Source organism: Acanthopagrus latus, chromosome 19 (genome assembly GCF_904848185.1).
Source record: "Acanthopagrus latus isolate v.2019 chromosome 19, fAcaLat1.1, whole genome shotgun sequence".
Taxonomy (NCBI): Eukaryota; Metazoa; Chordata; class Actinopteri; order Spariformes; family Sparidae; genus Acanthopagrus; species Acanthopagrus latus.
This window is the reverse complement of record NC_051057.1, coordinates 11741967-11759322: the sequence shown is the minus strand read 5'-3', so window position 1 is coordinate 11759322 and position 17356 is coordinate 11741967. Positions and strand designations below refer to the sequence as shown.

Genomic DNA, 17356 nt, shown 5'->3' with positions numbered 1-17356 from the left:
TGAGCACCACGCGCCCTGAACATCTCTCCTCCGTGACGACCCTCCGGTGATCTCTCCCTCCTCAGCCTCAGCTCGGAGTCTCTCTCTCCTCAGCTCTTCAGCTCCTCAGCCTCTCCACACGCTGCATCAGCTGATGCGTCACGTGGTCTCGTGTCGTGGGTCACCCCTTTTACAAAATGGAGTTGTCTGAGTCTGTGCAGAGAGGGCTGCAGTCCCTCGCCGACCCGTCCGCCTTCGACCAGATCAGCTTCCAGGTGCTGGTGGACGTGTCTTTCCGGAGCCTGCTCTCCTCTCGGGGGGACCCCGGAGTCCTCGGTGAGCCGCCGCCTCTTCCCCCGCCGCCGCCGCCGCCGACGACGCTTTTGTCTCCGCGGCTGCTTCCGGTTTCTCTCCGTGTTGAAAGTGTAGACAAGCTGCCTCGGCGTTTGCGGGTTTATTTTTTTATTTTGCTCTCCTGCGAACCAGCACTCGCTCCAAACCGGTTTCCTCCTCCCGTGTTTACGTGAAGGATCTGCAGCGAGGCGAGGAGGATCTGCGGCAGACAGCCGCCCGTCAGCCGCCGGGGCTAAAGCGATGCTAGCCTGCTCTGCTGCCTGCTTTACATGCAGCAGCACACACACAATCACACGGCCACTCGGGGTGCCTTTTGTCATTTAAACCGGCACCAGGTCTCCACTACGCACTATCAGACCAAATCCATCACTGTTAGTCCAAACTGATAAGGGATACACGTGCGATCACTCGCCCTGCGTCCGCTCCTTAGCAGGTCCTTGAACGCACCATCGCTTATTTTGAATTATTTTCAGGGATTTCAGCAGCGAATGTTAAATCATGCCAAACGACAGGAGGGCTCTTCCTGTCGCAGTGGTGTTACAGCTCCTGCTCTGTCCTGGCCGTGGATGCGCGTGTGTGTGTGTGTGTCTCCAACTTCTGCAGCAGTCCAGTTCTCTTTAATGGCAGAATGATGTAGAAAGTGAAATGTTCAGTATACACACAAACAAAGGACCCACTCCACTCCTCCTCCCCTCCTCTCCCCTGGCTGATGCAGCTCGGGGGTCCATTCACATGCAAATCATCATTGATTTCCATTCCACACGTCAATCTAGAGAGCACGAGTATGGGTCGCACATTAAAGCAATCAAACGCGTCTGTTCAGTCCACAGAGAGTAAACACACACACACATATATAAACCGCACGCTCCCCTTGACTGCACATTTGCACCCTCACTGCAGCGTGTTGTCTTGCTCTGTGGTTTTACAGATCAGCCCGAGCTGAAGCGGCTCGACCAGATCCTGCTCAAGCAGAGTCACACCGCGGCCACCACCTTCATACTGGAGGCGGTCAAACAGAGCGCGGACAAGTCGACGATAAGGTAGGCGTCGTCAGACACAGCAGGGCTTCCTTCCTGTGACAGTGCAGCGCTGCTGCAGCGGTGAGCAATCTAAAAATAGGCTCATTATTAGCTGTCTGTCTGTGCCCCTTATCACACACTGTGACAGGAAATATGTTGTTTCTGCAACTCCCAAAAGACCAGGACTCTAACAAATACTGCAGCAGTAAAATTCAAAGATTGCAGCAAAACATTACACAGAGCAAATATGCAAATTGTTGTCTCATTTTCCTGTTAAAAACTAGAATAAACTTTAAGGCAGGTGAATGTTGTAGAAATGAGCAGACTTGCAGTGTTGTGTTCTGATTGTGTGTAAATAATGGGGTCTGTATTTATATTTAACACACTTGTCTTGGATTGGTTGAAGCTTAGATTTGAAAATGGCAGCTTTGCCTAATTGCCCATCTGCATTGCTTTGTTGCATTAAGCTGTTTTTGTCATTGTCTTATGGTTAGGTATGGGACGATATGAAAATATCCAACATAATTGTTATCCAGATAACCATCAAAAAAATATTCTTGAACCTTTAAAAATAAAACTGGAATCACTTTAAGCTTTTCATTCTGCGAGGAGACAAATATTTCCGTAGGAAGCACATCTTCAATCCAAGAATCTGAGACAAGTCATCATAAATCATAGGTCTTCCTGCACAGATAAAAGATTGCAACCTCACCTACCTTTGGTTTGATTTTCCACACATATAATTAAAACTTGTTTTTGTGGGCGGTACAGGGTTCAAGCCATGATTCCAGCAGCGGTGACAGGTTTGGGCAATTCCAAACAAATCAGGAAGTCAGTGAGTTAGACATCTTACCTGTGAGGATACTCACCATTACTCCCATCACCACAATCAACTAATTGTTACTGTTTTTTTTGTTTGTTTTTTTTGTTTTAAAATCTCAATCCACGATTAAATCTTTTACCGTCCCACCTATGCTTTGGGTGCTTGAAATTAGAGAGCGTAGGTGTTATTCTGATCACTGTCAGAGTGAAGGATAAAGGCATAAACATTCAAGTAGTAACTGTCTCTGTGTGTGTTTGTGCATGTGTGTGTGTTTGATCATCCAACAGACAAGAACCAAAATACAGCTGAAGAACCATTTTGACTCACTGAGTTTCTTCCTCTGTTCTCTTCCCTTGGAAAAAAAAAACAAAACAAAACAAAAAAACATGCTTTTAAGTGGTTGTCTTTTATTTCTTCCACAATCTAAATTGAAATGTGATTACAAGCCCCTGTGTTCCCTTTAGACAATGGAGACATCAACAGTCAGCCTACACAGGACCAAAGCACTGGCTCTTCTTTGCAAAGGGGGGGAAAAAATGAATGCTGGTGTAAACTTCCAAAAAACTGTCCAAAAAATGTGACCGTTTTTTAAAAAAACCAGACAAGTGAAGTTTGGTGAAATGGGTGTGTTTTTGTTCCTACAGCTCCTGCCTAGAAGAACTCACATTCAGTGCAGAGAGAATAGAAATATTCTACAGCACCTATCAGGTGACAGCTCCAACACTCTTTAAACATTTTATTTATCTATTTTTTTGAACATACAGTCTTGTAACCCATTGTGGCTGATTTTTATCCATCACTCACAGAAGCATGTTTGTGTTTCACAGAAACATAAAACAGAGCTGGACCGTGTGTTAGCGAGGTAAGCCTGCAGAGATGAGCAGAGCTGGTGGTGATATATTTTGAATTTTTAACATTGCAGCCTTCCGACTGAAGGATTTTGCTCACTGATTGTTAAAAATGAAAGGTCAACGTTTTCCCCATTTTTTTAAAAAAAATTCCCCTCCACACTGGTGTTAAAGGGGCACTGTGTAGTTTCAAGTAAGAAATTCAAACTCAGATTTTTAATATCCAAAAAAATATTTGAGGTAATATTTATTTTTTCCACAACTGAATAATCAAGCTGTTGTCAGAGGAAAATAAGATCCCTAGAACACTGTTTGAAGCTTGAAAGGTGGCAGGGTCCGCCACAAATAAACAAAACAAACTTTTGTCCCTTTGAGGTCAGTTTGTTTAGTCAGTTTATTCAGCCGTGAAAACAAAGAGAGTGTGTTTGTTTAGTTTGTTCAGACATACAAAAAAAGTCAGTTAAGATCTTACATTTCCTCCCCAGAGCTACACAGTGCACCTTTAAAGACATCAGATTAATTGCGATGTAAATACTGTTTTTTTTTTATGACGCGTCCTCAACAAAAACGTGTCTTTATTTGTGAGGGACAATTGGTCAGTTCATATTTAACACAAACACAGAAAAGTCACGGTGCACAAAACTAAGGTGCGTCGTTAAACCAGCTCAGATGGCCCTCAAATTGAATCCTGAGAGGGTTTAGAGAATCGACTTTTCAAGGACTTTCTATGTATATTTTTTTAAGAACACGTGTCCAACACTTTCAGCATCCAGATCGTAAGATTATGGTCGAATTATAGAGCAGTACCTCCCCGAGCCGCTGTCTGTTAAAGTGCATCTACTCTTATTTACTCGAGATCACAGATTGCACAGTAACTGTCACCCTCTCCCAGCATAGGGAGGTGTCCACCTCGGGTTAACGACGTGTCGTGGCGTCTACAATACCACATGAAGGTACAGGAGATGAAGTTTGGGATCGTATCTTTAGTGTTTTCTGTTGCGCAACTTCCTCAAGAAATTAAAAAATAAAAAAATAAATAAAAAAAATGTTTGTCTCTCTGACAGAACTCCCAGGTCGACAAGGTCAACGAGCCCGTCTACCTGATCTCACTGGACACTGAGGTGAGACTCGGAAACACAACTTTATGGCTTTTCCAGGTTCCCCTCTGTGTGATTATCTTACACAGTGAGCCGTGTCTTGTTCCTTTTCCTCTCAGAATGAAGGATCCTCGGAGGATGTCAGCTTCACCTGCACGATGGAGCAGCTACAGGTAGAGGAAGGGTTTTGTTTTGGGGTTTTTTTTTTGTTTGTTTTTGGGTTTTTTTTGTAAATTTACTTGTTCTCCGCATCTTTTCCTTTTTTATTATTTTACTGAGACTAAAAAAAAAAAAAAAAAAACCAAGAAAAAGAAAAGAAAGAAAGAAAGAAGTCAATTCATTGACCTGATAGCTGCTGGGTATTTTTCAGCTTCAGAAGAGGGGGATTTCCAAAATAAAACATCTGTGAAAATGCATCTGAAAATAAATGAGAGCGGCGTCAGGACGAGGATTCTCATCACCACAGAAAATAAACGGATCTTGCAGAGAACCGATTGATGACGTTGACGGTGATGCGTTTTGATATAAAAATAAATGTGTTATGGCCATAATGTTTTTTTTTTTAACCTGTGACCTGGTCTCCATCACATCCACGGTGCTTTATGAAGTCGGTGGATTCACGTGGCTTCAGTTTAGCGTGACTAAAAAAAAAAAGAAAATTTATCCGAGCGCACAAACTTTGCTTATCTCTTATTTATAATGAGGACTCTTCACAGCGCAGACATGGTTTTATTTCCAAGCGGTAATTATCATTTCCGCCGACTTGATTCCCTTTGTCCCTCTTTAGGATCTGGTGGGGAAGCTGAAGGACGCTGCCAAGAGTGTGGAGAAAGCCAGTCAGATGTGATGTCCTGCTCCCCTCGCCTCGCCAAGCACTGACCTCCAGCAGCTTCCAGCGCCACTGCTCAGCTCTTCTTTTCTGTTTGTCTGTTTTGTACCTGGCATTGACGTGGCATTTCATTCCAACTTGTGTTTCACTAGTAAATAAAAGAAATAAAAGCGCCAACAAAACGAATGAAACTCCACCTCGTGCTTTGACTGATTTCACGCTGACCCAGATGTGAGACTCTCCCATCAGGTGGGAGGATATATTCCACCGCCATGTTGTAGGTGTCGCGTGTGTGAGAGAGATGTGAAACGTGCGGTTTGAATATGGAGTCGGTTGTGTGACTGTTTTGCCTGAATAGGATTTTTTTTTAAAAAATTGTATTATTTATTTATGTATTTAGCCACCGTTACAAGAGGAGGATCAGCTTGTTTTGGTGTGTTACTCTGCAGGACTCTGGCTGGTGATGGCGCATATTTATATACATAAGAAATCTGTGACTTTTTTTTATTTTTTTTTTTTTTTAGACCGAGCGGGTTTTTCCCCCCCTCCTCTTGTATCCCTCTGCATCCACCTCAGCTGAAAGTTCAAAGCTCCTGCATGCTGAAGCGCCACGGCGGCTCAGATTCCATAAACATCCGACATGCCTTCGTTTTCTGCGGCGCTGGCTGAAGGAGAAAGACTCCGATTCATCAAGTGGAAGCTGCGGCGCATTTTTTTGTTGTTGTTGTTTTGTTTTCTGTTTTTTTGTTTCTTTTTTTTTTCTTGCACATGTCAGGGCAGCCTGTGACAAAGGTTTGACAGCAGAGCCATTTGTCACATGGACGTGTTTTTAAACCGAGTGTGCATGGATCTCTCTTTTTTTTTCTTTTTCTTCTTCTTCTTTTAAAAGCACCACGGATGAATGAGGTGGCCCCTTTGAGCTCTGGTGGACCGATGGAGAGACAGAGAGAGAGAGAGAGAGAGAGAGCTAGAGAGAGAGAGAGAGAGCGAGAGAGAGGAGATCGAGGCATTTTGAGGGGTCCTGAAAAACGACGTGAACGTGTGTGAGTGTGTGCCGCAGTTATTTTTAACCCCGGAGAGACGAGGGAAACACCGTCGGCAGCCACTTTCCGCACGCCCGCGATCGCAGAGCAAATTCGAGCGCAAGTAGGAGACGTGCGAGTGCATGAATTGTGTGTTCTTTCTGGCCGAAAAGTGAACCAAACTGCGTGGACGTGTGTGATGGGGGTTATTTAAAAGCATGCGTCATACATGAGAAAAGAGCAGAATACACCGACAGGACATTTCTCTCTCTCTCTTTTTTTTTTTTACGCGCCCTTTAACCAGCTGCCTGCTGTCATCGCGGCTCAAGTGAAGCACACGCTGCTAGGTGCTTTACGGTATTTAAAGGCTGTTCACATGTACATTATGTGCGTTTCGTGTGTTATTTTGTATCATGCGTAGTAGATTAGGTGGTGGTGGTGGGGGGAAAACAGCGTACACCGACAGTAATTCCTAGGCACCCTTAAGCAACGAGACCACGTGACCAAAGCGGGGCGGTCGAACTACAAGCCATTTTGGGGACGGTGTCAGTTTCCACGGAGCACACACACACTGCTGCATTTTACTGGGGGTGAAGCGGATATTTTGGAGGCAAAGTTATCGGTGCCGAAGTGGGATCCTTCCCGAGCCGAAGCCGGACGACCGGGCTCTCCAGACGCCGCGAATCGGACACGCACACGGCGCGCAGGCGGCGAGCAGAAGAGGAGTTTTTATTCGCACGTCTGAAATGCGCTCCGGTCCGCCGTGCGCTCTCCGCCACTGACAGCGTCTGCAGCCTGCTTCAAGATGGCGGCTCGGCTCCTATTCATTTTCTGCTGATCGCCCCCCAACTTTCATTGTCTATTCGCCTCAAGACCCACCGTTTCCCAGCCGAGCCTCCAGGTACGTCTCATTCGATATCGTGTCTAACTAACGGGGGCAGAAGGCGACGCTCGGGTCGGGTGCTTTTGTGTTTTTGTACGCGGCGATCCAGCGGTGGATGTGGAGCTCTCAACGGTGGCTGCAGCGATCACCGACGTGGAGCTGCCGTGTGTGTGTGTGTGTGTGTGTGTGTGTGTGTGTGTGTGTGTGTGCGCACCACTTTTTTTTTTTGTTGTTGTTGTTGTTGGTAAAAGATGTTCCCCGCACGGCCACACACGCGAATTAAGATCCACGCACACGCGCTCCGGCACGATCTCGCGTCGGGTAACGTGTCCGTATAAGTTGATCGCGGTCGGGTTTCGCCTTGTGTCGTTTGGATTTATGTAAAGTGGGAGATCTCGGGCGAACCAGGCTGTGTTGGCTGAGATCTTAACGGCAGCAAGTGCTCCAAACGCTCCTGCCGTGCTCATACTTCCACGCAGCGTCTTCATTTTATAGAATCGGGTAGTCTGGGGTGTTGCGAACCGGGCGCTGTGTCGGCTTTGGGTGTATGTGACCCGATGTTTGATTTATTAACTTAACTTGGACGGCTCCCACGGACGTGACAAGGAGGCGAGCCATTTTTAATTGTGCATAAATGTTTCGCGACTGCCGCTCGGTAAACACTCGGTTCACCGATCATCACGCACCCTGGCCCGTCGTCCCCCGGCGTGCGATCGTCCCAATTAAGAGGGGCGGTCGGCTTTTGGAGAAATTTTTAAAAAATGCAGGCGACACGTCGGCCAGGGGGGGAAGCTCACAAAAGGCTGGTTGTTTCTCGCGAGTAAGCCAAACGCACGGGTTAAAAAAAAAAAAATCACTTTATTTCATGTGGGCTAATGCCAGCGTGGACTGTTTGTTGACATTTATTGTCAATATGGATTTCCATATTTTCTAAATGCTGGAGGACAGTGTGACTCGAATGTGGCGACACAGGGACAGCCAGACACGAGCCAGGCGGGCTCCTGCCTTCTTAGGGGGCTTAGGTCGGGGGGATGCAAAAAAAAAAAAAGAAAGAAAGAAAGAAAAGAAAATCTGATTGTACTCATGAATGCTGTTGGGCAGCCTAAGTGTGCGTAATGGGTTAAAATGATCCCCCCCCACCGTCACCCGGGTCTGCAGATTGACAGGCTCACGGGGTCCATGTAGTTGTGATAACGCAGCCTCACAGATTCTGGGGGCTTGCAGCGTGAGGTGGGCACAATCTAACCCACAGCAGGACAGTGAACCCTGGTTTGTTTCGACTCTTGTTATTTAGGAATCCCCAGCTCTTCATTTTCAAGGTTGTCGAAACTGACAGACAGCGGTGTGAATATGAGCTCTTGTTTTTTCTTTTTCTTTCTTTCTTTCTTCTCTCTCTTTCCCATTTTCCCGATTTTAATTGGGTTATTTCCAGCTGCTGTTGATTTACATGCAAGAGGGGAACCTTTACAAGAGGAACTGGGCTCTTTTTGGGGAATAAATGAGGTCGGCATGACTTCGGGGTCACTGCAAGAACCGAGGGGGGAGGAAATCTCTTCATTTGTTGCTGCTTTATTGGAGGAATTAAAGATTCATCTGCGTTAATGTGAGGGTGTGTTGCCAGCGCCGGCTCCAGGATTCAACCGAACAGTCTTGACAGAAAGGCACACACGTCATGTATCTGCTCCATCTTTTCTGTGTGCAGCCAGCGCTTCTGTAGGAGAGCTGGGTCCATAACGGGAGTCTGGACCACACTTTGGTTTAGGCGTTTTGTTGGCTGATGCTTTTTTTTTATTTTTAATTTTTTTAATTAATAATATTTTTTTTATCCATTTTGCAAGCATTCGTTCCCAGTCTGACCGAAACTTCGGTCCTTTGTGGATTTGTGGCGTGACTGACTCGATGTCTTATAAAGTCAGCTCCCGCAGGACAAGAGAGAGAGAGCAGTTGTCCAAACACCAGCCAATCGATTAATGGCGCAACAGGCTCCCTGCGTATATGTAGCCCGAGACGTCATCCATCATTATCCATGTGTGAGGCATCCCTTGGATCGGAGCCGCCGTTCCAAACTTTGTCTGCAGTGGTCTGTTGAGAGACGGCCAAGAGGAGAGGTCGGTCTGAGCACTGAAGCCCGGCCGGGACTCGGGCATGGTGCCGGCTGTGGCACCATGAAGTGACCGTGTGGGTTCTGGGCTGGAGCTGGCAGAGTCACCCAGAGTTTAAAGAGGGTCACCTCATCATGTGCAGTCTATAGGCGCCAGTCAGACTGTTAATGATGCTGTTAAATTATTTCTTCAAGGGCGCCCAGCTTTTGATAATGCGCGTCGACATCATGGGTGGAAGTTTTTCAAACCGTTTTTTTGTTTTTTGTTTTTTTACAGACAGCCTGGGTTTGCTTCATGGCTTGCAGTAAAAATGGATAAACTACGATAACTTGACACTGGAGGACTCATTTCGGTGTTTGTGTGGTTTGCCAGAACCGGGCTTGTAAAGTTAAAATATCCGCTGGCACGACCCGGGTAAAGTTGTCGCGGGTCTCGTAATGGCGCTGAATAAATAAGTATGACCCAGTGTGCGCTTCAACTTCTTCAGCACGGTGGCTGCCGTCTGGCCATGTTGCTGCTGCTGCTGCACGGCTGCTGATTATCAACGCAACGCGCCATGGAAAAACACGACGCGGAATAACAGCAGAGATTATTCTCCGAGTTCACCGCGCCCGAGCTGCTCCCCGGATCCGTCCGTAAAGATCGGAGAAGCTCGCGTAAACTACCCGGATACCGTTTTTATTCGCCTTCTCTCGAAGGAAACCCCGCAGCCCGTTGAACCGATACGGGTTTTTTTTTTCCTCCACAAAATGGCAGCCGTGCTGTCGGCAGCCTGGCAGTCCAGCGGCTGTCTGTGAGCGCGGAGGGGACGGGGGGAGCCTCCGGTCCCTCCTTGTTCCCGCTCCGCACACCGGAGAGCTCGCCCGCGCTGTTCTCGGTTGGAGATCCTGGCTCGTCGCGGTGACTGGCGGTCAGCCATGTGGGCTAAACAGCAAAGGGAGTTGCCATAGAAACGCGCAGGTTTCCCCACAAGCCTGTGTGGCACACCTGACGCAGTGAATGGGTGTCTCCTGTCGTCACCCACCCCCCCTCTCACTCCCTCTCTCACCCCGGGGCGCCACAAATTACGCACGCATTATTTTTTAAAAAACAAAATCTGGGCACACGTCTGGTTCCACGGTGGAGCGGCCGCAGCCGCACCATGTATTTACTTTATCGGATATTTACCTTCCGGAGCGTCGCAGACATCTGTGGTGCTCCGTCGGTCCGATGTGTGTTTAGAATCGTTTGGATTTCTGCCGCTTTTGTTTTAACCCAAAACCGCATCATCAGCCCGGATTTTGAAGAACACTCCCGAGTCAGGATCGAGCTGTGAAACCCATGAATGAATCTATTTTTTCTGTATGTCTTTTTATTCACGGTCTGGTGCCACCATGTGTTAAACGCTGTTGTTTTAGGATGAAGCCTCCATCGATCCCTCCGTGGGAGCGATTGATTTATGATCAGTCACTGTGCCCCGGTCAGGTGACCCTGCTGCTGCCCATCAATCTGCCACCGTCTCTCCTTCTCCTTTGCATATTATCGGGATTAGCATAAAAGATGATGTTGCTTTAACACAGTCAAACAAACAGCAGCCTCCTTTTTTTTCTTCTTCCCCAAATGGTCCGTCCCCGCGTCGTAAAAGACTGCGGTCCTCTGGTTCTCTCCTCCTGTCCCGCTATGAGCGCACATATTGTTTTGACCTGCTCTCTCTCGCTTTCTTTCTCTCCGTCTTTTAAAATGTTTGTTCTGTTGTTTTCTTCCACGCAGGATTGTTGTTCCCTCCTCTCAACATGCATCGGACGACCAGGATAAAGATCACCGAGCTCAACCCTCACCTCATGTGCGTGCTGTGCGGGGGATACTTCATCGACGCGACCACCATCATCGAATGTCTCCACTCATGTGAGCAGAACAACCACTTCTTTCCTTTGTGGACATGTGTGTGTGTGTGTGTGTGTGTTAATGACAGTGAGGGTATGTTGCAGCTGCAGGGACCTTCTCTGCAGGTACACTGTGTGAAGTGTTCAGAGCTGCAGATGAGATCCCTCCTCAGTATCAAGAAGCCTTTTTTAAAAAAACAAAACAAAACAAAAAAACAGATTTAGCATCACCAGCTTAGATTCAGGATATCCTTTCAGATGTCATCTGATACTGACTTTGCTTTTTTTTCTCTCTCTCTCTCTCTACTGTTTTGCAGTTTGCAAAATGTGCATCGTGCGCTACCTGGAAACCAGCAAATACTGTCCCATCTGTGATGTACAAGTGCACAAAACCAAGCCTCTGCTCAACATCAGGTGAGACCTGTGGTTATTAGATTTCTGGGGTTCTGAGTTTATCTCTTTTCGCTATCAGATATAGATTATTATTAACTTCTGGGGCGAAGGCATCTTTCTTTAAGATGCCTCATCATGACTTAAACTGATGAACCTTCGCATGCTCTTTTCTGTCCTCTCTAATGTATGATAGATGTGTGTGTGTTGCTGATGTTAAGCAGCCATGGCAATAGTTTTTTCTCCTCTTGTTTCCTAACTCAGTAGCAGGAGTGGAATGTGTTATTGGGTTAAAATATTCAGACAGAATTAACACTTAGTGTGTGTGTGTGTGTTTCTCAAAGCCTTGGATGCTCATGAGGAATGTCTGTATTTTTGCATACCAGCTGTGCCGTAATGCAAGGAATGGCTATTCAGGAATTTATGTACATGTAAGCGTTGACACCTCGTCCGTCTTCCTTCTCCATGAGTTTGATAGAACTGCCGCTGGTATCAGTTGTGTTGACGCTGAGAACCCCAGTATCGCAGTGACTTGACTGACGTTTCTCTTCCCCTTTTCAAGGTCTGACAAAACTCTACAGGACATTGTGTACAAACTGGTCCCCGGCCTCTTCAAAAGTAAGAGCATGACAGCAGAAGCGTCTCTGTGTCCAACGTGTCTCCTTTGACTTTCCTTTGCTTGTCTTTTGGTTGAGTAGTCAGATCCACACGCTGCTGGTCGTATCAGGACAGCACAAAAACTGTGAGACCGCCTGCGAATAAAAAGTGTGAATAAGAATCTAACAAATGTTCGTACGGAAACATCTTTAGATACATGTTTGTTTACAAGCCGTTAGAAGTGCAGTCGCTGAGCTGAGGTCACGTCTTCTGCTGCCGTCATCACATTTGGTTGTTTTTGTTATTTTAAAGTGCCGAGTTTGTCTTTGTGTTAAAGAAGCACTGTGTGTATTCGAGGAAGGAATATTGATCTGAAGAGAAATATATTCATTGACTGATTATTATTATGTTTTTATGCCTCAATACACGACCTCTTCATTTTCGTGACTGGATAAACCAACTGACCTTAAAGGACAGCACACTTTCACACTGTTTTACTTTGTGGATTATGTGGTGGACCCTGCCACCTTTCTAGCTTCACACAGTGTTCTGGCAACATTTATTTTCCTCTGAGAACTGCTCATTTATACAGGTACGGGGGAAAAAAATATTCATTTGAATATTTACAATATAAATGAGGTAAAAATACAAAGTCTGCATTAGTATTTGCTCTCCAAAAATGACATAGAGCCCCTTTAAGATGTTTATGCTGCTGAGCAAACCCCTTAAATGAGGTCAGGCTAAACTGTTTTCAGTGCCAAGTCTCTATATTACATATGATTCTCTTTCAAAGTGAGACCATGGTGAGACAGAAGACCATTACAAAGATAAATAAATTAAACAGGGCGCTTTCAAAAATCGTTCAAGTTTTAGAATTTTTCTGTTTCTGTCAGTGGTGCTGAGGTGCATGCTAGTGGTGCGATTTTGAAATAATCCATAAATTGATTTATCAGACATGTCGACCGTTAATTTAGTTTTTGTTGCACTCCGCTGTTCTGGTGTCGTGTGTCCTGTTGTATTGTACTTTTTAAATTCTGTGCCAGCTGAAGGCAAACACACTCGCTAACAGCTCGTCTCCCTCACTGTCCTCAGATGAAATGAAGAGGAGGAGAGACTTTTACGCAGAGCACCCGGTAGACGGTAAGTCAGAAAATGTGTTTTATTTAAGTGACCTGCAGTCGAGACGGTGAAGTGAAAAAACACGCTTCCTGGTGTTCAGGACGAAAAGCAAAGGGGCGTTTATTTGCAGTTCAGTGTTTCACTTTTAAATTTTTCAGTCATCCTTTTATTTTTGTGCTTGATTTTCGTGGTATTCATCTGTGTGTGTGTGTGTGTGTGTGTGTGTGTGTGTGTGTGTTCGTTCTAAAGCTTCCAACGGATCCAATGAGGATCGTGGCGAAGTGGCAGACGAGGACAAGAGAATTATCACAGATGACGAGATCATCAGCCTCTCGATTGAGTTCTTCGATCAGACAAGGTAGGCTTTGTTTTTTTTGGGTTAGTTCCAGTAATGGTGTCGTGGCATTCTTATTCATTCCTGCCACCACACTTTGTTAGTTATAAAAGTCTTTGGATGACGCCCTGCATTGTTGTAGATCAGATGCGTGCAGAGCAGTCAAGCGTTGCTGAACCTGTTCAGTTGTTGTGATGCATCAGAAAGCGAAGCTAAATCATCCAATCATCCAAGTTTTCCTGCGTTCCAGCACAATAAACAAACACACAGAATCAGTGATATCCAATCTGAGTTTGATCCTCAACACACATTTTCTTGAGGTTTATAAATTGGCTTTTTTCCAGTAATGGTTTGTGAATGCCACTGTAATTTAATATTTTGTTCTGTTTTTCAGCCTTGGTGAAATTAGTTGAAGATATTTTTAGAATTATTTTATTTCTTTTAATAATTTAATTACATTTTCTTGCAAATTTATCCACTCGTTTCAATCGTTGACAGCCCTACTAGCTTCCCTGCAATACTGAATGCACATTATAAAGGCTGTTGGCATAATATATAAGTTATAAGTTGTATATAATATAAGTTTGAAATGCTGGATGTGTCAGATATAGGAAACAGGGGGAAAGCAAAAAAAGTGTTTCTCATCAAGAGGCTGATTCTGTAGTTCCACCCTATTTTGAAAAGTCACATTTTCCTGTCGATAATCACATTCTGTTATCGCGTGTATAGCTGCGGTGTTGTTACATGGAAAAACACAAATATGACAGCTGTGAAGTCATTGTTATTTTCTCTTGTTTTATTCTGAGCAGACTGGGAGTTGGTGTGGAGACCAAGACGACTAAAGATCAGGTATGGCAAGTTGACTTTTCTACCACAGCGCTATTGTTTACTGTCAGCATACTTTTGGAAAAAAATAAGTGACACAGGAACCGCAGATTCTTTTTTTCAAGAGAGGAATATTTCATTTTCCACCTCTCTTGTCATACTTTGTCTTCCCTTGACGGAGCTTCATTGTTTATGCATCTTCCTGTTTTTAAGGTGGACCACACTGTGCTCGTTTAGATGTACTTCTACACATATACATTTGAAATTAAACTATTTTGGACACCTTTCCTATTTTTACAGGTGGCTAACAAGAGGTACCTGCAGTGTCCAGCAGCCATGACAGTCATGCATCTGAGGAAGTTCCTGCGCAGCAAAATGGACATCCCAAGCACCTACCAGGTCTTTATTGATCCACTTATTATTTATTCATTTCATATTTGACCAACAAGCTGGACGTTTAATCTAATTAATACAAATCCGTTGGTGCATGATTCTTATTTTATCTTTCTTCAGTGCAAATATATTTATGTGTGTATATATAATTATATTTACTATATGATATGTTTTTTTCCTCTCTCTAGGTTGAAGTCATGTATGAAGATGAACCTCTGAAAGATTACTACACGTTAATGGATATAGCATATATCTACACTTGGAGAAGAGTAAGACTATTTTTTAAAACAATACATAAAAAAATACATTTATTTCGATTGGTTTATCCTCATTTTCCTCATGTTACAAACAGCAGTAAATAATAAATGCAGTTAGTTTGCCCGTTAATGTATAGGATGTGCAAAAGTAGTCATGATTTTTAACAAATACCACCTGCAGTATACATATAGACCCCCTGTGATTTTTGGTTGAAAGAAAAAGATGTTGACTAATGGCTAAGAAAGCATCCATGTTGATCTTTAAATGACTGTATTTACAATGTATTTGACGGATTTAATAGCCTAAATTAAAGATCGTAATTGATTCCGTTTCACTGCAAAGACAAAAGAAAACAGATATTATTAGAAGTGGTGCAGCAACCAGCCAACTTTTAAAAAACACTTATTTATGTCTATTTGCTTTTTTGTTTTTATTTTATTTTCATTTTCTTTTTAGAAAACAGGCTGACTGGAGGTTATTGTATAAGAAGTTTATGTACATTTCCATTTTTTTTAATTTGACTTGTAGGTCCACACAGGGGTTATTCCCTGAGGATTGGAGAAATATGGCAGACTTGAAAAAAAATGTTAAAATAAAAAAATAAAAATCCTGAAAATAAAGGGGGATAATGGCTTTATCCGTTGCATCAGAATATTTATTTTGGATGTTATAAATTGTTTGGCATGCCATTTAAATTTCAAACAATTACAAACTGATCGGTGCAGGCATTGTTGGAAAGTTAATTTCTGTATTTTGGCTGCTTAAAAGCGAGCTGTGTTTTGTGATTGTTTTATTTTTGTGTTACTTCTTTGCTGCATGTGGATTTGTTTCCTGTCTTCAGTCACCTGACGATATCTGTCTCCGTCCCTCTCTGACAGAACGGCCCTCTGCCGCTCAAGTACAGAGTCCGACCCAACTGTAAGAAGATGAAGGTGAGCCACGCGCAGCAGGAAGGCCAGATCAGCGCGAGCAGGTCCGGTCCCGAGAGCGACTCCGCCAGCGACAAAGCCGGAAGTCCCGCCGGGGCCCCGTCCACGTCCTCGTCGCTGCCGAGCCCCGGCACGCCTGCGCAGTCCCCGCACCCGCAGCACCCCCACGGCCCCAATAACGTCAACGGGACCCCGGCCGCCGCCCCCACGACCCCGAGCCGGTCCTTCACTCAGTACGGTAGCGGAGGCAGCGGCGGCAGCAAGCCCCGGAAGGTCTCCCTGAACGGCTCGTCGACCTCCTCCGGATGACGCGGGGCTCCGGACCGAACCGGACCAGCCAACGCCAGAACCCCGCTCAGCTAATACTGTTTTCATGCCAACGTAGTTCCATTGTGTAGACAATGTTCTCTCTCTTTCTCTCTCTCCATCTGTTGTTCTCAATATTCTGGCATCACGTGTTAAGTTTCAAAAACGTAGTGGGATCGGAGACATTTCAAAATAAAAGGAACGAGGAAGTTGGGTGACGTGGGGATCTTTTTTTTTTTTTTTTTTTAAATACGAAAGTGTTTTGATGTCGAGAAAAAAGAAAGTTGGAAAAGGACAAGCATTTATCCCATTTTAAAGCTACATCTTTATTTTACAGAAGTGACTGAAGATAGACTTTTATATTTTCTTTTTTTCTCTGTCTCAAATGAAATGTGTTTATCATGATGATTTTGATTTCATGTGTGTTGGGATATTTTGAAACATGCATGCTCATGATAACACTTTTTTTTTTCTTTTAATGAAAGAAGATTCTGCGTGTTTTCCCTCACCCGTCTCGTTTTGACAGGTTGTTTTGGGAGTGTTTCAAGCATCAACTTTTTAATTTTTTTTTGTTCCGATAAAAGACAGACAAACATGTTTGTGTAGCGCTGCTGGCTTCACGGGAACGTTGCCTCTGGAGGAAAAAAAAGAAAACTTTAAAAATCGCCTTGGAAATAAAAAAAAATTAAAAAAGAAGAAAAAAAAGTTTCTTGTAGCTGCAGTGGAATCGGATTGCTTATGCTCCACGTCTTTAACACGTATAAGCAGTTGTAGAGAAGCCACTTGTAAATAGAAACAAAATGCATATTTAATCAGCGATGATGTTATTTCTCTTATTCCCCTTTTGTTCTGAGGGAATGACTTGGGCTCCTGTTCGGCTCCATTTCATGCTCAATGACAGATGTTTTGATGTCTCCCGTGTTTTCCGTATTTGTATCGCTCGATTGTATGGACAACTTATTGTATTGTTACTGTTGCACAGTATAAAACATCTAAATAAAAAAAACATTTTACACTTATGAATAAAACCGGCTGGTTTTTTTTCCCCCCTTGTTTTTTCTTTTTGTGTTCGAGGCTCATCAGTCAGGCTGCTGCTGCCATTCACCGGACTGAATAAAGGAAGAATAGAAAATGTGCAGCCGGGTGCAAAAGAGTCACATCATGATGTAGATAACTGAGTTAAGGAGGCCAGTCTGAGCAGGGAGGAGGAGATCTGGCCCGGGATCAAATCATGTTTCTCAATACATCCAATTAAGATGGAAGCCATGTTGATATCTTTTTTGTGTGTGTGTGTGTGTTTGCAGATGATTTATCACACGGGTAATTGCATTTTAGTGCTCTGAAAAGAAGCGTTCTAAATGGAAACATCATTTGATTGGACTATTTT

The 17356-nt window shown here is 44.3% G+C and overlaps 2 protein-coding genes across 3 annotated transcripts; both read left to right on the top strand.

Annotated features, from left to right (window-relative positions):
* commd3 (COMM domain containing 3) lies at positions 1-5145 on the top strand. The gene is made up of 8 exons (XM_037079301.1): positions 1-315; positions 1262-1373; positions 2820-2883; positions 3003-3037; positions 3916-3976; positions 4088-4144; positions 4240-4293; positions 4908-5145. The coding sequence occupies exons 1-8, from the start codon at positions 177-179 to the stop codon at positions 4965-4967; spliced, it is 582 nt and encodes a 193-aa protein (XP_036935196.1). The 5' UTR covers positions 1-176; the 3' UTR covers positions 4968-5145.
* Positions 5146-5973: 828 nt separating this feature from the next.
* bmi1a (bmi1 polycomb ring finger oncogene 1a) lies at positions 5974-16992 on the top strand. Of its 2 annotated transcripts, none has more exons than XM_037079300.1 (10): positions 5974-6095; positions 10706-10840; positions 11136-11232; positions 11771-11826; positions 12898-12945; positions 13174-13282; positions 14068-14107; positions 14384-14482; positions 14665-14745; positions 15613-16992. In XM_037079300.1, exons 2-10 carry the CDS (start codon positions 10729-10731, stop codon positions 15970-15972), a joined length of 1002 nt encoding a protein of 333 aa, XP_036935195.1. In that variant the 5' UTR covers positions 5974-6095; positions 10706-10728; the 3' UTR covers positions 15973-16992. The 2 variants fall into 2 exon arrangements, with proteins under 2 accessions (XP_036935195.1, XP_036935194.1); XM_037079299.1 differs by lacking the exon at positions 5974-6095 and adding an exon at positions 8780-8962.
* The last annotated feature ends 364 nt before the right edge of the window (positions 16993-17356 follow it).

What these genes read in the sequence shown, in the direction of transcription:
- commd3 (XM_037079301.1), top strand. Translation starts at nt 177, where the DNA reads ATGGAGTTGTCTGAGTCTGTGCAGAGAGGGCTGCAGTCCCTCGCCGAC. An exon ending in GGGGGACCCCGGAGTCCTCG is followed by an intron (nt 316 to 1,261) that starts GTGAGCCGCCGC and finishes GTGGTTTTACAG; the next exon opens with ATCAGCCCGAGCTGAAGCGG. An exon ending in TATTCTACAGCACCTATCAG is followed by an intron (nt 2,884 to 3,002) that starts GTGACAGCTCCA and finishes TGTGTTTCACAG; the next exon opens with AAACATAAAACAGAGCTGGA.
- bmi1a (XM_037079300.1), top strand. Translation starts at nt 10,729, where the DNA reads ATGCATCGGACGACCAGGATAAAGATCACCGAGCTCAACCCTCACCTC. An exon ending in CGCAGAGCACCCGGTAGACG is followed by an intron (nt 12,946 to 13,173) that starts GTAAGTCAGAAA and finishes TTCGTTCTAAAG; the next exon opens with CTTCCAACGGATCCAATGAG. An exon ending in ATATCTACACTTGGAGAAGA is followed by an intron (nt 14,746 to 15,612) that starts GTAAGACTATTT and finishes CCTCTCTGACAG; the next exon opens with AACGGCCCTCTGCCGCTCAA.